The sequence below is a fragment of the Notothenia coriiceps genome, unplaced genomic scaffold (assembly GCF_000735185.1).
Source record: "Notothenia coriiceps isolate Sejong01 unplaced genomic scaffold, NC01 NC01_scaffold00029593, whole genome shotgun sequence".
Lineage (NCBI taxonomy): Eukaryota > Metazoa > Chordata > Actinopteri > Perciformes > Nototheniidae > Notothenia > Notothenia coriiceps.
This window is the reverse complement of record NW_011362294.1, coordinates 16,020-39,395: the sequence shown is the minus strand read 5'-3', so window position 1 is coordinate 39,395 and position 23,376 is coordinate 16,020. Positions and strand designations below refer to the sequence as shown.

Genomic DNA, 23,376 nt, shown 5'->3' with positions numbered 1-23,376 from the left:
ATGAGGGGAGAGAAAGGTATAAAATGCAAAAAATGTACCTGGCCATTTTTTGATTTGGATCTTAATTGATGCAGCCCTGTGAATCAACTTCAAAAGTCTTCATTATTATTGCAAAGACATTTCAAAATACAGGCTTGTCTTGTTATTTTTATCCAGGCGGAGCCAGTGTGTGGGCCATTACTCCCGAGGAGAGGGGGAAACATGACAAACAGTTTGACTCCCTCGCCCCGGTCCTTGGCTATGTCTCAGGTAGGCTGTTGTCATAACAAACAATCAGAAGTGTCATCCGTGGTTCAATTGTTGAAATGCCTGTCTTTCTGAATTACGGTGATTATGGTCTATCTTCAGGAGAACAAGCTAGGAAATTCTTCCTCCAGTCTGGCCTGCCTGCTCCTGTCCTGGCTGAAATCTGGTAAGCAACAACCAGCCACATTGTTTCGCAGAGTGAGTTTGGTCCCATTTGGCCTGCTTCTTACTTCCTGTTGAGCACTCACTTCCTTCACAGCCTACTCAGAAAACTGTGTGTGTAATGTATTTAGAACAGAGTCTGTGTGTGTGGTTTAGTGTTGGTGTGAATAACGCCACTGGATTTCAATCCTACCAGGACCTTGTGTAACCCTGTCCTTTCTACTGTCAATAAAGGAAGAAAAAAACTAAATATACACACTACAACTAGATCATATTAAACAGCTTTATTTTCCCTCCCTCTGCTTTAGGAACCTAGCCGACATGGAGAGCGATGGGAAGATGGACAGACAGGAGTTCTCCATCGCTATGAAGCTGATCAAACTCAAACTCCAGGGGCGAAACTTACCATCTGTCCTGCCGATCACAATGAAGCAAACGCCCGTCTGCAATGCTGCTCCAACTATCCGCTCATCAGCAGGTTTTGGTAAGGATTTATCAGAACATATTACTGAATAACCACAATCTAACTTAACCAAAACATTACATTTTATTTAACTCTTACTCCCACAACCTAACCTCTTAAAAGTGCTGTTTCACATAGGGAAATTATATTTGAATGGTAAAACTTTCAAATGGGAGGCTTATTTATTTAAAAAAGAAAAAACGACCCTGGTTTTACTAAATGGTGGTTGCTTTCAGAGTATAATAGGCAGTTTAAGTCATTGATTGACACAAATAATACTTGCACCAGCTAGGGTTTTTCTTTATTAAATAAAAGCTACCCATTTCGAAATTGTACTTTAATTGAGTTTGTCTTCTGAAACAGTGTTCCTGATCTGTTCATGTTCACATGTTGGTTTCCCCCTTATAGGAATGGGTTCTATGCCAAACCTGTCAATTGGTCTGTCCTCCATGTCAGCCATGCCCCGCCTAACACCCATCCCGGCTAACCCCTCCATGCACTCCCTGCACTCCCTGCTGCCAACGCCAATGACTCTGCCCCTCATCAACTGCCTCGGAAACTGTGGACTCCACAACGGCAATATCAACCTCCTCAGCCCACCGCTAGTTCCCAACAATGCAGGTTGGTTCTGAAGTGGAACCATTCTGATTCGCTCATGAGACAAAATAAGATAGATATTGATTAGTGTATTAGCACCAATTCATTCAATCTTATCCCAGGATCAAGAATGTGAATGTAGAGTGTAGATGTTGGATTATGTTCCAGAGAAACGGGTATATTTCTTGAACTAAGAGGAGAAGACAGACGGATAAAAGAACTGCAGCATAGATAAGAAGCTTGTGCTATCGATTTTAACTTCTGCACATACAATGAAAGCTATTACCATAGCATTACAGCTGGGGACATAGATACAGGTAGTGTGTACAATGAGAAAAATGCTTATACTTGTTCTTTTTGGGAATTATCTCCAGTTGTTTATCTACTCAGAACTTGCCAAGGACATTGGATGCACCAGCTTCTTTTAGGTACTAATTAGTCTAATTATAACTCTATATAACTCTAATGTTTACAAAATGGAGATTGTGCATCACTAAATTAAAATGGTAAAATCACACAATCTAGTTCTACAAAAAAATGTTTGCTAAATATTTTAAACAAGCACTTACCAGGCTCTACATGTCTAACTGAACAGACTGACAAAGCTACGTTAAGTTGAAACATATGAGCAGCTTTGAATTGCGAGTACAGTAACACAAAAGCATGGGGCATCTTCTAGTAGAAACCTGACAAAAGAACCTGAATGTGTTTACATAAAATAACACAATACATCTCAAATTACAGAACAATATGCTAATAGTATCTAATTAAATTAACACAAACTTCACACATGATTTGCTTTAGAGTAAATACTACTATACCAACTCTGAAGCACACTCATTCATTTGTAATTGAAAAAAATATCCACCTATTTCCAAGTATTTTTAATAAAATGTAACATAGCACTGGCTTAAACAAATTCCTTATGTTTGACCTCTTAGGATGCTGCAGTTACTTCCTGTTTACATTGGAAAGCATCTTCTTAAGACATATCTTAGGCTTGAATGGTTTATAGATTCAGGTCTTGTGCGTAAATGCTGCAGTGTTAATGTGGTGTGGATAGCACATGCAAGATGAAAGCGGTGAACCCTATCTACCTACTCCCTGAGGTCTTGTATCAGACTTGAATGCAATATGGAAGCATCTGTGTATAATATAGCCTACAGTATTGGTATGTACGCAGAAACAGCTGCTTCAGCACCGGTGGCAGGTGCACATATATAATGTATACATACTCAATAAGTCAGTTTTTGAGGATTCTATCTCACCCTGTACTCTTCGTCTCTCACTTCCCCATATCTCCTTTGGCTGCTGTCTTTATCTCACTCTGTTAATGTACAATGGTTGGCTATGAAATGTGCATGAGTGTGAACTTTCTCTATTATTTGGCATTTCCTCAATCTTTATCCCCGGGGTGAAAGTATATCAGGGCCACAGCTTTCCAGAATAACAGCCACCGGTTTGTTTTTACCCAGATGTCAATAACCTTGGTGCTGGAGCAATGTGTGCTGCCACTGTAAAGTATGAGGAGATAAGATTACATGTACAGCCGTTCAAGGGCAACTGCACTCTGTCTACTTCTACAGTATGTCAAAGCACATGCATGTATGTGTTTTCATGCGTGTACAAAAGCACTGTTTTCTCTCATATTACCGTGAGTTTGTCAAACATAATATTTTAAACTAACTGCCTCTAACTATGCTTGCAGCGCTCCCTCTCTCTGGCTTCTCCTCTCCCATGGCGTTCTCTCCATCCACCGGCATGTCAAAGGCCAACTCTCTTCTTGATCTCGGATCCAGCAGGTGAGAAATAAATCCATACTGCAAATACAACCATCTAATCTCCCCCAAATTCGCATGTCTTGAACATTTTGGACAATTTTAATGATGTTTGTCTGCCCATCCAACTCCTCCTGAAACATACATTTAGAATAAAGGCCTCAATTTCTAAGTATATAAAATGTGAAGATTTCTAGTAGGCACCATTTTTGGAGCAGGGATTATGGGATATGCCTGTTTAAATGCTCTGAGTCACTACCAGCCCTTTAGCCCAGTGCTCACAAAGACGCATAGTTTCTTTCAGGGGAGGGTTGGTGATCAGAATGCAGGCAGAGATGAAACACGTTGATAACACAGGGAGCAGGAAGGGCATTTTCAAATCAGATGTTCTAGCTGGCTACAATAGGAAGTGGGCTTGTTTAGAAGCACAAACATCAGAGTCAAATGGCATTCTTTCAAGGCGAGGTCACCATTACTGACGTTTTAATCTAGTTTTTAGTAGCCATACTAGGACATCCTCATTGCTGTTTTAACTACCGTTTGGATTTGGGCAACGATTTATGTTCATTAGAGGTTAACGTCTATTGATATTAGTAATCCTCTGACTTTTCATCTAGCACCACCATAAGGTTCACTTTTTAAGTTTTGAGGGAATATTTGGGCAATTACTAGATGGATTGCCCTGACATTCATGCCCCATTTAGCTCATAACACCACTGTGCAGTACTTCGCCTACAGTATGTAAAGCACTATAGAGCGGCTAGTTTAGCTGAAGAATATTAATCTCATAAAATGTAAGACAGATTGTATTTCAGATGAGGTCTGCAAAACAAATTCAACAAACTTGTAGATAGTGGACTAAAGTATATAGACGTGCACTGTTGTTTGCGTGACCAGTTGGGGTTTGTCACATGAAATGCTAATTATCACACATGGTATTAGCCTTGAATGCTAGCTTGTGTCTCAAGGGAAAGTGGTAATATGATATGGCGACTGGAGGGGTTTTGCAGTCCTACAACAATGACAGAAAAACGTTATTTGTGTTTTTGCACAAAGCACTTGATCTCTGCCTGGAATGGAAACCAACGGCTGGAAGGTTTTGGGCAGTTTCAGCAACAGCTAGATTCCCTTAAAAAAACACAATATGTGGTATCTAATATCCTTCTTATTGTGCAGTTTGGGGAAGGGATAGGATTAGTATCTGGTTTCATTTTGAATATATTGTTTTAGATGTCCTTGTGTTTGTCCTGTCCCTGGGTGTAGATGGTAAAACTGGCATAAATAAGGGCATCAGGAGTGCAGAAGGAAAATACAGGTTGACCCACATCCACCCATATACTGTAAATCCAACCTTCAAGTTCTAAATGTGACACTATATTCAATAATGCTTGACACTTTGCTGTTTTTTCCATACCAATAACAAGTTATAAGGGACACACACTAAAATGCAAAACAAAAAAGCCCTTGGGCAGAGGGAGGATCCCACATTGCATCTCCCATTGTTTCCCTGAAACCTCTTCTATTTCAGAGGAGGGTAGCGAGTTTCCACCCGGCTATAATGACAGAAAATAAGCACATTCTTTTCAAATGAACATCAACGACCCAGCCTTTGCTATTCTTGCAGAGGCAATGTTTGTAATAAAAACAGAGCGGCTGATTAGCATAGCCTGAGAGCACGTTTCAGAGAGTCCTTGTCTACGAGGCCGTTCGCTTCCTCTAGCGCTAATTAAGAGATAACGCCAGGGAGTCCCGATGCAATTTGTGGTTTTTAGTCGAGGCTTGAAAACAAGGGGAGAAATAAGGAATCGCTGACCTCGTATTATTATTCTGTAAGTTCCCTTTAGGTGATCTCTTGGCGTGACTCTCTTTTTCTTTTATCCCGCAGTTCAAATTCTTCCTCCACCACTTCGTTGGCCAGTAACTCTCCGAAGACGAGTGCAAGTGACTGGGGCGTTCCGCAGGGCGCGAGACTCAAGTACCGCCAGCAGTTCAACACGCTGGACAAGCTCATGAGTGGATACTTATCTGGTATGTCCCATACGCACACAGATACTGTGCGTGCACACTAAATAAACACAAGTTGAGTGCAGGGCTGCTCATGAGAGGCCCTCTCAAAGTTTGACAGAGCATAGGCTGGGTCAGCATCACTTCAGACACATGTACCCTTGTTGTTGATCTTAGCCCCACTTGACAGAATGTGGTGGTAAGAGGTAGCAAACATTTTCAAATCAGCTGGCAGGAATTCAATCTGTTATTAATTCTGATAATGCTTTACCTTGCAGGCCCTCAGGTTAGAAACGCGCTGATTGCATCCAACCTCACCCAGACTCAACTCGCCACCATCTGGTGAGTATAGGTTGCCCTTTTGAGTTCATAATTGTGTTATCACAATATATAGAATTTTATAGTTTATAACATAGTGATATATTCGTTTTTTATTTAATATGGAAAGTATTCCGATGGCCTACAGTACAAAAAGGCAATTAGAACTATTAATGAATGCCAATATTATTTAACAAAAATACATTGTTGGTTTATATGTAAGGAAAAGGTAATTTAAATGATGTTGGAAATTCAAAAATCATTGGAGATTATCTTAAATATTACTCCTGATTCACTTCCCATTATTTTTTGTATTATAAACATCGATCCAAATAACTTATTGGAGCATTTTTTAGTGTCTTTTAGCAAATTGTTTCAATTTACTCTCTATGATATCATAATCAAAATACTCTAAACAGACCTTACACTTCTTACCCAGCAAAACAAAAAAGCAAACCAGGGCAGCAAGATATGAGGAAGATGTTACTTGCGATAAATTATGAGATATAAAACTGTCAATTCTTTAAAAAGTCATTTAAAGTGCAGTTCTCTTCTCTTTCAACTAATTAACAAAAAGTGCGAAATCTCAGTTTTTTGCGATGTGTTTATTACACAAGTTGTCATCCCGATGAGAATAAAAAAAATGATAAATCGTACAGCATCAGTGAGTCTAGGACCAGATGGTAAGAGACAGGTCTGTGCAGGATGTGTAAATAAATCTGTTTGCGATCTCACTCCAAATAACAACTTCACAAGGTGATAATTTGTCAATGTTAACAGCTTGTCTTGCTCCTTCCAAAAAAATATATCCTGCTGTCAAATCATGATATTCTGTATTGCTTTATTTGAGTTACTATATTCCTTACTTCCGCAGGACTCTGGCAGATGTGGATAAAGACGGACAGCTCCAAGCTGATGAGTTCATTCTGGCCATGCACCTGGTGGAAATGGCTAAAACTGGCCGACCTTTACCCCTCACCCTGCCTCAAGACTTGGTACCTCCCTCTGTCAGGTAACATACACTGTATTTATACACTTTTCAATTGAATTTCTATTTAAAATTGCAATAACAGAGGTATACATTTGTTGGTTTTCAGAGGAGGATTCCAGCCCATTGAGCTTGTTAATGGAACGGGGCCTCACATAACTCCCTGTTTAATCGACACGCTGGAGATACTACCTTCACAAAAGAACATCAACAATGGTATGGCATTTCCTGCACACAAAATGCTTTCTTATAACGTAAGGGCTCTTCCTCTGTAACATTCCTGTATGTTCTCTTCCGCTCAGTGTCCTACGAGGACAGGCTGAAGGAGAACTTTGCAAGAGGCAGCGCCGAGCTGGAGAAACGTCGCCTGGCTCTGGAAGAGGAGCAGAGGAAGGAGCGAGAGAGGAGGGATAAGGAGGAGAGGGAGGCGCATGAGAGGAGGGAGAAGGAGGCGAGGGAGCAGGAGAGCCGCAGGAGGCTGGAGGAGGAGAGGCGGAGAGAGATGGAGAGGCAGAGAGAGGAGGAGAGGCTGAGAGAGCTGGAGAGGATGGAGGTGAGTGATAGAAGCATCATGTGAGACGCTGAACCTCTAGTTTGTCAGGTGACCATGTGTGTTCATGCTTTAAGGCGGCGAAGCAGGAGATGGAGCGCCAACGCAGGGAGGAGTGGGAGCGTGGGAAGAGAGAGGAACTGGGCATGAGGAAAGAGGGAGAGCAGGAGGAGATCTCCAGACTGAGGGCCAAAAAGAAGGGTCTGGAGTTGGAGCTGGAGGCTGTGGTGAGACTGAAATAACAATCAGAAATGTGCCATCACAATCTGGCAAAAGACAACAGGGACACTGATATCAATTACCCCCGGTCTCGCAGGGCAACAAGCACAAGCAGATCTCAGACTGTCTCCGTGACGCCAAGAGCAAGAGGCGGATCCTGAAGGCAGAGGTTGACCTCGTCAATCAGAAGAGAGACGCGCGCATCATAGAGATCAACACGCTGCAGCTTCAGTTCGAGGTTAAAGACTTTCCACTTCCCTTCCGTGTCAAACATTTCAATAATTGCATTTTGTTCATTCTCTGCTTGTGTGTGCCTCTGTGACTTGTAGGACTGGCAGAAGAAGCTCTCCATCCTGATCCCAGAACAGCAGAGGCTGACAGAGAAGCTGCGGAGCCTCAACCTCAACAAAATCTCCTGTGGGTGACTAACGCCTGGTGGCACAACAAGAACGCATCGCCGGAATTCTCTCACTTTTTTCTGACATCTTTGATGTTTGCCTTGCAGCCGTGACTCTGACCTCTGTGAGCGGGAGTGTGAACGAGAAAGGAGTGAAATGCCGGAGGCTGAAGGACCAGCTTGACACTCTGGAGAGGGAGACAACCGACAAACTGGCCGAGATGGAGCAGTACAACAAGGAGCTTAAGGTCAGTGGGTACAGACAAGTGCAGGAAATGAAGGATGGTGACGACCTTTTTAGCCCCAATCAAAGGAGATGAAACTATTTGAACTCATACACAACCCAAATTAGCCCTGGAAGAGCCAGGTCAGAGTGGTTTCAGACCCAAAATGGTGGAAGTTGTGTACTGATGAATGACGACATGACTTATTGATTAGCTACTTGAGATGTATTTTTAACTGTTTTTCATCTTAATGCAGGCAAAGATGATCAACTGGTGTATAGTAGTCGTTTCTCATCTTGAAGCCCTAGCTTTTTGGGGGGACATGTATTGACTTATATTTCGGCATAGAAGTGGGTATTTAAGGGATGATACGACAAAGAAAAAAGCAGCACCACTGCATGATTTATGGCACCAATATGCAGCAGCTGGATTTTTTTCTATCCTTCAACTATGGTTTATTGGAATAAAGCAGAAAAAGGCAGTTTCACACTGCTGTGAAATCTTATTCGGCTGCTCAGGGTAACTTTAGAGTTTCACCCCTCAGGCAAAGTTATTGCCCACATCCATACTCAGGTGTACACAAATTCAATACTTGCTGTGATGATTGATGTCATGCTCCCTCCCAGTGTATCAATTGTCAATTTAATACTCACTATTTCTCTTTTGGTCTGTTTAACTGTTTCCCTTTCCTCCCTGCTCTTTAAAGCTTTTAACGCCTTACTTTTTCTTCTCTGTCTCTTTTTTCCGCTGCTTCCTCTACCTGGATGTCTTTCTTATGAATTCACTTCCCATTTCTGTTTTTCTCCGTTTTTCTTTATCACACTTATTATACCTTTTGATCATCCCCGTCTCTACTCCACTGCTTTGCCTCCCTCCATCATCGCACGGTGTTTCGCTCATAGCTGGGGGATATGGATGACTGTGTCCTGCGAGGCCTTCTGTCTCTGCTGGCCTGCCTCAGCCAGCTCTTCCTTCTCATCAAGGTTATCTTTCTTCCTCTCTGTCCCCCCCACTTTGTAATCTTTATCACCACCCCCTTATTTATTATTTTGTCATCTCACCTCTTGTTTTCCCCTATACAGTCTATGGTTTTCCCCCAGTCCACAATCTTCAATCCTCCTCTTCTTTCTTATTCTACGACTCATTATTAGATGGAGCTCTACTCTGATCTTCCATTAGTTTGTTGTTGTTTTTCTCCATGGAATTTGTTCCAGCCTGTGTTTTCTCTGTAAACAGGTTGCACCCTGAGGGTAAAAAGCACACACAGAATGCTTAACCTGCACAATTGCTGTATTAGCAATGGGAGAAAAGAAATCTGCTTGTATAATATACACACAACTGCATGTGTCTGTCAGTGTTGGTGTGTTTTTCAGTATTGCATGTTTGTACTAGTGCACCAAGCAGGTATGATGTTAAATGACCTCATATGTACATAGAGGTATGTTTTGCAGCACCTGGACTTTTTTCTATAGATTTTGACACACACATGTAAAAGACAGCACTGCACATCCACTACCTTGGCTGCGTTGTGTTTGTAGCAGCAGAATGAAAGCTTGCATACAGCTGTTTTGTGCTTTGGCGAATCATAACACTGTTTCTGCATTGTTAGACTGAACCATGCTTGATTTGATGCCTCTCTTATAGGGCTGCTCAATTAAACGTATTTTAATCGCGATTATGATTATGGCTTGCAACGATTACGAAAACAACGTAATCGAAATAAAACTATTATTTTTGTATTATTATTATTACTTTTTTCTTTTTTTTTAATAATTTTTTATAATTTTTTTTCAGTTGAATTATACTTAAAGTTCAGGGTAATCAACTGTTCAAAACATACTGTTCACTTTTTTTTTTCTCCAATAAATGGATGTTTTCAAAGTCAATGAATAATCACATTTAATAATCGCAATTACAATTATTGACCCAAATCATAGAGATTATGATTTTTGCCACAATCGAGCAGCCCTACTCTCTTATGCATTGTACATTATGTTGCTGCATCAGGAGCTGAGGGAGAAGCAGGTGAGGCAGCAGGCTGTCCTCGACGACCTGCACAGAGTCAAAGAGGAGAAAGTGAGGGAGCTTCAGAGGCGCAAGGAGGAGGAGACGGAGAGGAAGAGGAGGGAGGAAGAAGAGGCAGCCAGGTGAGTGTGGCTGCAAATTACTCATACTTGATGTTTTACTCTCTAGATAATTTAAGTGACCTTCATTTTAAACACATTTTCTGTGACAAAGTTGCTTTTCTCTTTCCACAGAAAAGCAAAGCTAGATCAAGAGAGGAGAGAGCAGGAGCAGATCAAGAAGGAGGAAGAGGAGGCGCGTCAAAGGAGGCTCCTGGAGGAGCAGAGGGCCCGGCAGAGGGAGGAGGAGGAGAGGGAGGCACAAGCTCGCCTCAGAGCAGCTCAGGAGAAAGCTCAGGAAGAGGAGAGAAGAAGGAGAGAGGAGGAGGAGGAGGAGGAAAAGAAGAAGAGGGAGCAGGAGGAGGAGGAAAAGAAGAAGAGGGAGCAGGAGGAGGAGGAAAAGAAGAAGAGGGAGCAGGTGGAGGAGGAAAGGAAACGGCAAGAGGAGGTGAAGGAGAGGATAAGGAGGAAAGAGGAGCAGGAAAGAGGAGAACAGCAGCCGGTGTTGGTGGCTCAGCCATCCTCAAAGCTGACCCCGTATAGAGCTCTGTACTCGTTTGTGGCCCGAAACGCAGATGAGCTGAGTATAGACGCAGACGGCACTATAGAGGTACTACACACACACACACACACACACACACACACACACACACACACACACACACACACACACACACACACACACACACACACACACACTGTAAACACACAACAGATTTCCATTTACATATTTACCATGAGATGCGGGCATGTATATATTTCAGTATTTAATATTTGCCGCATTCATCAAAAATCCTGAAGTCCCATTTTTGTGGATGCTTTTTCTGCTTATTCTTTATATAACTCCAGGGATTGATTTACCAGCTGAAACAAAGCCCCAAAAAAGAAATTATTCAGTCATTTTTGTCAGGGATAGACTACAGTATGTTTACTGTGGACAACATCTTAGCTATCATTAGCATCACCACTCGGCTACTTCACACAGACAACATTACATATGATAGTTAAATGTAAGTAAAAGAAAGTAACAAATATCACACAAAAAAACAACGATTTAACCGAACATTTACACATTGTTTACTTTTATGTAAAAGAGTACGGTAACTGCTTTTATAATTGCTAGCCTAAGCTAATTAGCTAATATGACTATGATTGTATTTCTAGCAGTTAGCTTACTAGAATCTGTGTTTTACTAAAATATGTCATTACTATCTGCTTGGCACAAGATGCAGGACAGAAACCAACATCGTCAAGTGAAAAAAAGAGAGTTGTCTGATCTGCCAAAAAATAAAAATGACAGTAAAGCAGGTGTCCGATGGATCTCTAAAAATACTACATGTGTATGATTGCTGTGTTAGGAAACAACATCCTCTATGTCTTGCAATTGCTGATATAAGGTGTGTTTTCCATGATGCAGGTGGATGAGCAGACTGTCGGTGAGCCTGGCTGGTTGTGTGGGAGATTCAATGGAAAAAGGGGCTGGTTTCCCCAGAGTTACGCAGAGAAGTGCCACACTCCCTCTACCTCCACCACTGAGCCTCCAGCTTCTTTACCTGGAAAAATGTCCTGTCCACCGCCAATACCACATAACACAGGGTAACTGAAATATCCCAAAGAAAAAGTATTTGTTACATTCTGTCTCCCTACACTAAAAATATTACAGTTTTATTCTGTATTAGTTGAGTTTTGATTCTTGTTTGCTTCTTCTCTAAGTGTTTGTCCCTCCATTTTTACCCAGAGACCTAGATGGGAAGGTAGCAGATGACAGCACTGTTTCTGCCCAAGCAGACACTTCACAGGTAAAGTTTGATATATATTTTACTCTAGGCTCCTAGAACAATAGCAATAGCAATATAACCCAAAGGCAAAAAAGACAAACCCCAGGAATATCTATAAAGCGTGTTATTTTAAACCTTACCTTGACTTTAAAATAACATTGCATGAAACATATTTGGATCCGCTATGTTTCCTGTTAGTGTCATGTTCCCTTCCTTCATAGTTATTTGAGCTATAAACAGGCTTTGGAAGGCAACTAACTAGGTCTGGCTTGTGTACATACACTGCTGCTGACACCAACACACACACATCCTTCTCCAGTACAACAGCCGGATGTTTATTTATAGTTTTCCCTATTGAGAGTTCTTCTATTTCTTGGCCATTTTGTGGGTCACACAAGCATTTACAGATCTCCGTCTCCCAATAGATGACATTAGTGTTAGTAGGACTCATGGTCAGGGTGATGAAGTGTGATGTGATCTGAGATATTTGAAGTATCTCTATATCTAGACGAATGGCCTTGAGGATGATTTTCATGGTTTCCTTGATTCAATCAATCATTTACTCCATGGTGCTTGATGTACAACTTTGCTTCTCTACTTTTCAGTCCTTCTTCCCTCTGTTGGCTCGAGCTGTTTCCTCCTGGTCTGCCACATCGGAAACTCACCTCAACCTCTCCTCCGGGGCGGGTGACGTCATAACCCCAATGCTGAGCTTCTCCCAGGGTGACATCATCAGCGTGCAGCAGCAGAGGGAAGACTGGTGGTTGGGGCAGCTCAATGGGACACAGGGATGGTTCCCCAAGAGCTACGTCACTTTGGAGATGGGTGGCAATACAGAGTATGAAGACACACACAAACACACCTTATATTGTCTACTCTTGCTTAGAGTACATTGACTGTGTTTTTCCCCTTCTAGTGTGGATCCATTTGACACATGTGATTCGGTTCAACTAGAGGGTAGGTGTAGTTTATCTGTGGCACGTGTATTTCATATTCATATTGTAAGATATTTGGCTCTGACTTGCACTCCTGTATTTTATGGTAACCAGAGTTTGTGGCCTTGTACACGTATGAGAGCCCAGAGGCTGGGGACCTGACGTTTGTTGAGGGAGATGTTGTCATGGTGACAGAGAGAGAGGGAGAGTGGTGGCGTGGATGCATCGGGGATCATACGGGAGTGTTTCCCTCCAACTATGTCCGACCTGTAGAACCAGAGGTGAGACGAGCCATTTAAAGTAAAAAAGCATCATATAATCTTTAAAAATAATGTATTGAATTGCATTATTTATTAATTTTGCATCTGCTGTCTATTGTCTTTATATTTTTTCCCTTTTAAATGTTTTTGATAAGGGCCTTTGAGCTATGAACTATAAATAAAGTTAAGGATTATACAATAATATATATTTAATCATCTTTATTTTTTTTTAAAGTTACATAGTTTTATTTTGTTTTTGAATGCAATTATTTTAGTTATTTGTTAATAAAATACAACTTGTTTTATTTCAGGGAACAAAGGCTGGAGCTTCGATCAAAAAGCCTGGTGAGTCAGTGATTCACACACACACACACACACACACACACACACACACACACACACACACACACACACACACACACACACACACACACACACACACTCCACACAAATAAAGAATGGCCTTCTTATTAATTCTGTTATGCTCTTGACATTTACCTGATCTAAATTCATCCTCAGCTGTATCTGTTTGGCCAACAGAGATCGCCCAGGCAGTCTCCACCACCGTCGCCCCGACGACGCATCAGCTGCGTCTGTCTCCAGGGCAACTGATCGTGGTGCTGGCCAAGAACTCCACTGGCTGGTGGCTCGGGGAACTGCAGGTCAGTGATTACAGCCCATTTCGATTTAATGTCGTTTTTATGAATGTAGTTTATATGCAAAGCTTTAAAATGCCAATAACTCTGATTCATTCGTACTTAAATGCTGATGTGCAGTTCAAGATCAATTATTATTGCAGCAATGAATTGGCTATTCCTTCAATGTGGGATGTATTTGAATAGCCACACTGAAAGTCTTTTCTTTCTCTGTTTGAAGAACTATAAATATTTAATTGTATGAAAAAAAAAAAAAAAATGGCATGCTTTATGACCAAAGTATCATTCTCATTTTTTTTTGAAAATGTAAAAGAGAAATTACAAATAAATAACACAATGTAGGTAAATGTACCACTACAACAAAGCTTATTCTGTGGATGCTGTTGTATCTGCTGACTTGTCAGATCAATGGAGGTTTTGTGAGAGGTGGACAGGAGGTAACAGGAGTAATAACAGGGTTGTCTTCAGGTCATACATCTGTAGGAGTGAGCGATCAATCCTCACTCCACTTTTGTGCTGAGGCTGCCACTATAGCTCTGGTTAAGCTCTCAGTTTGACACAGTAATGAGAAAAGCTGAGACAAAGCAGAAAAGTTCAGACAAAATTTGAATTAAAGATGATTACCACAGCTTTGTCAAATTTCATTTGGCCCTCGGTAAAGCAAATCAGGATATTAGTCTATTCAACTTTTGACAGCAATCATTTAGTCATTCAGACTTGAGGCTGCGCTTTGGTCGAATTTATGAAGCCATATCAATTCTCAGAACTCTGCACGACCAAATAAATTCATCAATTCAAGTCTGGATAAATAATCCAGAGGGGAAGCAGCAGGAGATTGATTTACTCTCTCTTTTCCCTCCAGGCTCGAGGGAAGAAGCGGCAGAGAGGCTGGTTCCATTCCTCTCACGTCAAGCTCCTCGGGCCCTCCAGCAGCAAGTCCTCTCCCTCCCCTCTGCCAGGTGATGGCACACACACTTAAAACACAATTATTGATTGGTTTCTGTCTTACATATCCAAGCAGACACATAGACAATTATTGTCTCTTATTTTGACATATTCCCCTAAAATATACCAAGATGTTATAAATGACTAACTCAGAATTGCATAATGTAGTATCTGTCATTTTACCAGTGCACAGCATTGTTGTTAACTTTAAAAATATGCAAATACTGTTATATTTTGTACTAAAAGTATTCCAGGAAACCTTAAAGTATCAGTATTGTCAACAGATTGACATCATCGTAGGGGCTCTGCAAAAGCAGCATGATTTATCCTCTGGGGAGCATAAATGTAAAATAATTCTCAGGGTTATCCATCTAACAGCAGTTGAGATATTTCAAACAGAGCCATCTAACTAACCAAGTTGCTTAAACTCACATCCTTATAAAACCAGATTTATGTCTTTGCACCCGCAGTGTGCCAAGTTATTGCAATGTACGACTACACTGCTGCCAATAGGGATGAGCTGAGCTTCTCCAAGGGTCAGCTGATCAGCGTCCTGGACAAGACCAACCCTGACTGGTGGAAAGGAGACGTCAATGGGGTCACAGGCCTGCTGCCCACCAATTATGTCCAGATGACAACAGAATCAGACCCCAGCCAGCAATGTGAGTAAATCTCAAGTCATTTTCCTCAGATGGACCATATTTCTCTGTCATACATGTGAGAGAAAATCAATAGTTTACACATCTAGTTGGAAGTATTGTGAAAGTGCTGTTGGGAAAAAAATAAGACTGTAGGCGAAACAGATATCTATCAGCTGTAGAAACAAACTTTTCTTTGCTGCTGTCAATCTGATTGGTTGACTTGGCTCACTGCAGGTACAGTAGATCCCCCATCCATGTCAGAGCATGGAGAGACTGACGGTAAGATAAAATAGTTGGTTTCTGTCACTGAGGGATCACTGGTGAATTTAAACCCACTGCACTTAAAAAGGCTCAATTCCCCAAATACTGTAGTGTGATACTTAATTTAAAAAGAAAAAAAAGTAAAATCACTGTTAAATTGTATTTTTGATTGTCCCTGGAATGGCTGTACAAAGAATTTAAAATCATTGAAAGAAATAGGTTGACATTTTGGGAAATAAGTTTATGCACCTGCTTGTCTGTCTGTTAAGTAAGGCTAAAGCTAGCAAGCGATTAGCTTGGCATAAATATAAATATAGCAGTAAGAAAATGCTAGCTTGGCTGTGTCGGAAAGCAAAACAATCATGAAAATATGCCTACCAAGACTTTTTTAGCTCAGTAAATAACAGTCTGTAGGCCTATCTTATTTTTTTAACAAAAAACAGAAATATAACAAAGCTTGCTTGATAAGCTAACATTTTCCCACACACTATACAGTAGGTCAAGCTAGGCTAACAGTCGGCCATAGTTTTATATTTAGCATACAGACACGAGAGTGGCATCAATCTTCTCTGCTTACTCTAGGGAACAAAGTGAATAGACATATTTCCCAAAATGTCTTGCCAAAAATCTCTGGATCACAGAACAAAAGGGAACAACCACTGATACATTTCAAATTAAAAGCAATTTATTTCGTCCTTATCAGTTAAATTATTTTGGAAGCTTATTTCTGGGAAATTGATATGCACAATGTGTAGGCCTATATAGTTCACTGATCATGCTCTTTGGTAAGGGTAGGATTCTTCTAAGTCTTATTCACAGATCTGATTATTTAAAAAAGGGCCCTATTTTAAGCAGGAGGTACCATACGTGTCTCAATTAGTATTCATAGCCTGCGTGTTGTCTCTGCGCCATGGATCTCTGTTAACAAGTGTGAACACACTGGACCTTTAATTAGGATGCACTTGTCAAAGCTGCAGACACAAAACAAAATGACATTTTAATGCTAATGAACATGAACTCGTACACACCCCGGCTCACACAAGGCCTGCGTTTAATCACAGGGAAAAAGAAGGAAGAAATTACCATCATGCCCCAACTGATGTGATTAGTAACAACATTTACATTTCCAGAAATACATTATTAATACACCCGCATGTAAGAGTGTAGCATTAATATTAAAACTATATTAATGTCTCTCCGTCTCTCCTTCATCTCACTCACCTCCCCCTCCCGCCCCTCCACTTCATCTTTTTTTCCTCTGTAGGACAGTAATTCTGGCTTTCCTCTCTGCTCCTCTTCCTCCTCCTCCTCCTCCTCTTCCTTCTTCCCCTTCTGTCTGAGCCTATCCGATTCGCCCTGTCGCTACAGGAGGCCCAGCCGCCGGCAAGAACAGCCCACCTCTGCGCTTTCCACCTTTTTAGGACTATAGTGTTCTGTGCTACTGGTTATTGATCCCTTTTATAATTGATTTAGCTTCCTTTACCTTCTCTTTTTTCTGTCCTTTTCTCTTAAGCATTTATTACTCACCTTTATCCCCCTCGCTCTCTCCTCCTGTGTTTCCCTTGTGTTTCTTTAACTAACTAACTAACCTGGGAGCGAGGCAGAGGCAGCTAAACATGTTTTTAGAGGCTTCGTACCTCTCATAAAGGGCATGAAATGTTTAGTTTTGCTAAAGATACATTTAAATATGGATTGAAATTGTTTGCTTACAAAGTATAATGAAACAAATATATAAATGGATTAGACTTAAATCGTTCACATTTCTATATTAAGGTTATGTATGTAGCATTTTGCAGGGTTACTTATTCTTGCACTAACAACATGAAACCTTGCCAAAACGGACCAATGTAAAGACTCGCTGTTGCTTAAATCACCAATGACCTTGATTGCTGCTTGCTGATGCTTTACTCAAACAAATGAATTGTGATTTTATTATCCACTTATTATGCACTTCTCCATCTATTAATGCTTCCAAGTGATTAAGGTTGAGGTCATCCTATAATGAACTGTGATATCACCAGCAAAAAGAACAAACACGCAGATATTAGCATACTAGCTGGTAAGAGTAGATTCAGAGATTATGACACTACACTGCTGACATTTACCTCAACATTCTGCTAAGTTTGAACTTCAACTGAGTCTTCCACCGCTCTTTCCCTAGAGGATTAGCTTCTTTACTCATTCACACCTATGCAATTATTTGGAGTGAGCGCTCCACCATGAAAGGTGCTTAATTTTTCTTTAATTCATTGCCTTGGTAGCAGAGTTCTTAGCGTTAGCATCGCCTGCTATGTTCCCTTAGTTCATGTACTGCAACTACAACGTGCCTCACACTTGTCTGTGCATTAAATGTAAATAGAAATATATAACTGACAATAAAGGGAGATTTTAACATGCATAGTGTGTCGTGTTTTTCCTCGGACACTGTATCTGTGATTGACAGGAAAGTGTTTGTGTGCATGCACATGCACATGCTTGTGTGTTTGTGCATGTTTGCTTGTTCGCTGTAGGGTGTGCTGACCTGATGTCGTTGGACACCATGACCCCTCAGGAGAGGAAGAGGCAGGGTTACATCCATGAGCTCATCCAGACTGAAGAGACCTACGTTGAAGACCTGGAGCTGGTTCTTGAAGTACGGACGAACATAAACATACAGGCACTGGAATTTCCTATAGTGTTTCATTTTAATTAATGTCCATTTGCAAAAATCTGTCACTCAGGTCTTCTACAAACCCATGTCTGAGTCAGGCCGACTCACTGAAGTTGAGATGGGAATAATCTTTGTTAACTGGAGGGAGCTCATTATGTCTAACACCAAGCTTCTCAAGTAGGTACCACACACTGCCTTTTAGAAGCATTCATTTCGTTAATATACCCTGCTTCTTAAATTGTAATTTCGTATGTGCTAAAAGGAGGAAGTGCACAAAGAAAACATATATTTAAAGGGACAGTTCACCCTAAATAAAAAATAAAATATTTGTTTCCCCTTATCTATATTGCTATTAATCAATTTAGATGTTATGGTGTAGGTTGGTGCTATCAGCCGTAGAGATGTCTGCCTTTATCTTCATGTTTAGAAATCCACAACATTGTCTCTTCCCAGAAATCATGACCCAGTTACTCAGTTTTATGTAGGAGCTATTTTCTTTCCCGTATCACTGTAGATTGAATTGTCCCTTTTTAAGGAAAAATCTACTGGAAAACAGATTTGGATCTTTAAATAAAGATGTAACAAAAATCATGCTTTATACCATCATCATCCGTGTTTCCCAGGGCGCTGCGTGTCCGTAAAAAGACAGAAGGAGACAACATGCCGGTCCAGCTGATCGGGGACCTGTTGGCCTCGGAGCTCGCACACATGCAGGCCTACATCAGCTTCTGCTCCTGCCAGCTCAACGCAGCCGCCCTGCTGCAGAGCAAAACCCAAGACCAGCAGGACTTTAAAGACTTCCTCAAGGTAAAGGTTGCAGATAATGGATGGTCATATTAAAAGAAAAAAACCAAAGGGACAAAACTGACAGGGTTCTGAGAAGAAAAGAAAATATGTTCTCTCTTTTACTGTTTGCTTCCTCTTGAGCAGAAGATAGCCACTAACTACCGCTGCAAAGGAATGCCACTGTCCAGCTTCCTCCTCAAGCCCATGCAGAGGATCACACGCTACCCCCTGCTCATAAAGAACGTATGTAGAAAAATGCTTTCTTTATAACTTGATATGCTCTGGATCCACCACATTTTTCTGATATTTATTGCATGTCTCTCCGTGCCTCTTCCTATGGGTCAGATCTTGGAGCACACCCCTGATAATCATGCGGACCGCGGCCCGCTGAGAGAAGCTCTGGAGGGGGCGGAGGAGCTGTGCACTCAGGTCAACGAGGGGGTGCGGGAGAAGGAGAACTCTGACAGGCTGGAGTGGATTCAGAGACGTGTGCAGAGTGAGGGGACTATAGAGGTAAACACACGCAGATAAGATCATTTATAATATTCACTTGGAAGAATATTATAATAAAACGTTTGGAAGTCTATTATACATTTTTCTCTTTTTTTTATGACTTAAAGGTCCCATGTCGTGCGTTTCCGGTTATAACCCGTCCCCTTGTGTGCTATGTAGCTTTTTCTGCATGTAAACAGTTTGCAAAGTCCCAAACCCACAAAGTACACCCTGTAGCGAGTAAAACTCTAACACAGAAAAGACCTGTCTATGCTGGCCCAGAACGCCTCGTTGGAGATTTTTCTTTTTCCATTGTTTTCTTCCTGGGTACAGTGACATAACCATGCCGAGGTCCAAATGGACCAATCCGTGGAGCTCCTCACACACACACTCACTCAGCCTTATCTTTTCTCAGGCTGTGAGTGTGTGGCGAACAGCCTGGCTGTGAGNCAGACCCCACGTAGCAACCAGGAGACGACACCAGTAACCCAGCTCACACTGTCTGCTCCCCGAGCCTCAAAGGGCGGAGCAGCAGCCGCGAGCCCCGCAACGTCCCGCCAACACGGCACCCAGACCCCACGCAGCATTCTCATCTGTTTGTCATTACTGGTGTCATTTTCTGGTTGCTAACGCCATTGTAAAACATAATCACTGATGTTCCGCTGTAACGGTAGTGGACTCATCAGAACAGAGTGGGCGAGCTGACCAATCAGAGCACAGTGGGCTCACAGGGAGGGGGGGGGGCAGGAGCTCCAACAAGCCGTTTAGGACAGAAAGTGAATACACATGCTATACAGAGATGCTGTATGAGAAACCAATGTCATTTTGGAACATTGAACAATGTAAATCTATTCTAGTAGACCTCAACAATGGAATTATGATCAGTAGAAATGGCCATGTCATGGGATCTTTAAGAACAAGATCATTTTTAAATGACCCGTCTAAGTTCATCTCTGAAACTAAAAAAGTCTATTCATCTTTTTTTTCACCTAGGAATTCTTTGGCAAGAGATTTATTTTTGTGTCTGGATAATGTTATTGCTTTTGTTGTTGTAATACTCATTTTGGACACAGATGTTGTAATTAGGACTACAAACTTGTTTTTCTTCAGGGTGAATTCATATGTTTCCATGCACTCTAAACACAAAGTTCATGTATTTCTATGAGTCAAATATATTTCTAGACACAAAAAGACATGAGGGTATTGCTGCATAACTTACTAATACAAAATGTACCTTGTGGTAGGGTGCTCATAGAAATGAAACAAATGAATAAATAAAAAGTCCTATTTTTAAAACAAGTGGTAGCGGATGAAAGAAACATAACAATATTATTCCACAAAAATAAACATGGTCCTGAGGCATATATTCATGAGAAAAAAACGGTTCACATCACACTTATAATAATAATCACACTTTCCTTCCGTAGAAGTCTAAAAATATCCATATTGTTGCTATGAAGTGCAGTAATAAACACCTCCCCCAATGCATGTTGTATACAGTAGCACTGTAATAGCTCCTTCTCGATACTTCTATCATAACCTTTTTTTTGCGGTTTCCCTTCTCCTCTACATCAGAATGAATGAGTCTGTTACCAAAACAAATGAACACATACAGTAGCAGTAGCAGAGGCAGGGAGCATTTTTCACTGCAGCCCTCACTGTACTTGATAGTTTCCTTCATCTCTCCTCAGTCCTGCCTTTTCTCTTCCAGCACTTGGTCTTCAACTCGCTGACGAACTGCCTCGGGCCTCGCAAGCTGCTGCACAGTGGCCGACTTTACAAAACCAAAAGCAGCAGGGAGTTGTGGGCTTTCCTCTTCAATGATTTCTTCCTCCTCACGCATAGCGCCAAACCCTTCTCTTCCTCGGGGCCAGACAGGCTATTCAGTCTCAAGACCAACATACAGCTGAAGATGTACAAAACAGTAAGAGAGAGGCCAAGCAGTATTCACACACAGAATTATATGAAATACTACTTTGATTATATATGAATCAGTGCCTAGGTGCAGTCTTCCTATGATTGACCTTCTGTTCTTCTCCAGCCTCTGTTTCTAAATGAGGTTTTGGTGAAAATGCCAGCGGACCCCTCGAGCGATGAGCCACTCTTCCACGTCTCACACATCGATCGTGTCTATACGCTCAAAACTGAGACCCTGAACGAGAGGTATGCATGCACAACATTTATATCCATAAGATAATCAAACTGTGTAAAAGATGGATGTATTTATTGTGTCGGTAGAACAACGTGGGTCCAGAAAATCAAAGCAGCTTCTGAACATTTCATAGAGACGGAGAAGAAGAAGAGAGAGAAAGCTTACCAAGGTAAACACATTCACATGTTCTTACTTACTCTCGCCTTGGAAACCCCTGAAACACCCTCCTCTGATTACCTCGTGATTTGGTAAAACTTGTCACCCCATTAATAGCAATTTAATTGAATTAAATTAGCAATTTTCAAATGGTTGGTTAATTTATGATGTTGTTATGTTGTGATGTAGGCTAAACTGAAGAAACAATTGGATGCACAGATAAGATTGAATGAGAAATATTAAAGTTCCATGTAGTGTAATGTTTGCAAAAGCTGAAATATACATTTGTTAAAAAATGTAACCTTACGATTCCTTCAGAAAAACAAAAACATATCCTGCTCCCTGATTATTAAAATGTAAAATTTGAATGAACACTTAATGTTGTAGGCCCATTTTTAATGTGTGTGTGTTTGTTTCAGCTCGTTCCCTGAAAAGCAGCGGTATCGGCCGCCTGCTGGTAACTGTCGCTGAAGCCCAGGAGCTCAAAGCCTGTAAACCCAATGGTGAGGAATACCAGTGAATTGTTAAATACAGTATTCATAAGCATAAGTAATTTTGAGTTAAATTGAAACACATTATGTTTCCCCCAGGTAAGAGCAACCCGTACTGTGAGCTGACGATGGGGGCTCAGTGCTACACCTCCCGGCCCGCCAGCGACACCCTGAACCCAAAGTGGAACTTCAACTGCCAGTTCTTCATCAAAGACCTCTACCAGGACATCCTGTGTATCACCGTGTTCGAGAAGGACCAGTTCTCACCTGATGGTCAGTGGATACGATACGATACACACACACACACACACACACACACACACACACACACACACACACACACACACACACACACACACACACACACACACACACACACACACAATAAATTGTTCTAAGGCCTGCGTTTGACTTTCTGACTACTACGGAAGAAAAAGTAAAAGAGTTATTAATTTAAGAGGTGTAACTAAATGACTGTTCTGTTTCCTAGATTTCCTTGGTCGTACTGAGGTTCCCGTGGCGACTATAAAGAAAGAGATGGAGAGCAAAGGTGCCGCAAACCGACGCCTTCTACTGCATGAAGTCCCAACTGGAGAAGTCTGGGTCAAACTGGACCTGCAGCTTTACGAGCCGACCAAATGAGGACAAAACACACACACTGCAGCCACTCACTTTAAAAAGTGCCTATTTGTAGCAGCACCAGGGTTGCCTTGAAAAACTCTTGATTTTACGTCACTGCCTTAAGCCACCCACACCCTTTATCTGAAAGGGAAGTAGACCTGGCCAAATATGGAAAATGACAAACTAATGATGGGGTAATATATTTTGGATAAACTGTTTAGGTGACCAGCTTAAATGTGAATGCAATTGGCCACAGTTACATTTGCTAAATGGTTTTATAACACATTAGTAATACATTTGTAAATGTTGCACACTACTGTACAATGTCTGTATGTCAAAAGTTGATCTTAAGCATGCCATTTGATCCTGAAAATGGCATTATTAAAATGTACAGATGCCACTTAGCTCTCGCTTTTTTTATGGTGAATTTTTCACTGCTTTTCACTTCTACTCTCAACACCTTCCTGGTGTCCATTTAATCCC

The 23,376-nt window shown here is 41.3% G+C and overlaps 1 protein-coding gene across 1 annotated transcript; it reads left to right on the top strand.

Moving 5' to 3' along the window:
- itsn2a (intersectin 2a) lies at nucleotides 1–23,293 on the top strand. The gene is made up of 40 exons (XM_010786805.1): nucleotides 1–16; nucleotides 157–249; nucleotides 349–412; nucleotides 717–892; nucleotides 1,280–1,492; nucleotides 3,177–3,270; nucleotides 5,132–5,274; nucleotides 5,529–5,592; nucleotides 6,443–6,580; nucleotides 6,666–6,772; nucleotides 6,859–7,109; nucleotides 7,184–7,333; nucleotides 7,423–7,563; nucleotides 7,655–7,742; nucleotides 7,831–7,970; nucleotides 8,849–8,929; nucleotides 9,954–10,093; nucleotides 10,205–10,388; nucleotides 10,497–10,679; nucleotides 11,487–11,665; nucleotides 11,808–11,868; nucleotides 12,453–12,685; nucleotides 12,764–12,804; nucleotides 12,897–13,063; nucleotides 13,354–13,387; nucleotides 13,562–13,704; nucleotides 14,561–14,657; nucleotides 15,114–15,305; nucleotides 15,519–15,563; nucleotides 18,056–18,177; nucleotides 18,266–18,372; nucleotides 18,819–19,002; nucleotides 19,126–19,224; nucleotides 19,327–19,494; nucleotides 21,185–21,397; nucleotides 21,515–21,636; nucleotides 21,712–21,794; nucleotides 22,201–22,284; nucleotides 22,372–22,545; nucleotides 22,763–23,293. The coding sequence occupies exons 1-40, from the start codon at nucleotides 1–3 to the stop codon at nucleotides 22,912–22,914; spliced, it is 5,166 nt and encodes a 1,721-aa protein (XP_010785107.1). The 3' UTR covers nucleotides 22,915–23,293.
- The last annotated feature ends 83 nt before the right edge of the window (nucleotides 23,294–23,376 follow it).

Excerpts from the sequence above, each read along its gene's own strand:
- itsn2a (XM_010786805.1), top strand. Across the intron at positions 21,637-21,711 it reads ACTGAGACCCTGAACGAGAG|AACAACGTGGGTCCAGAAAA; the intron begins GTATGCATGCAC and ends TTGTGTCGGTAG. Across the intron at positions 22,546-22,762 it reads GGACCAGTTCTCACCTGATG|ATTTCCTTGGTCGTACTGAG; the intron begins GTCAGTGGATAC and ends TCTGTTTCCTAG.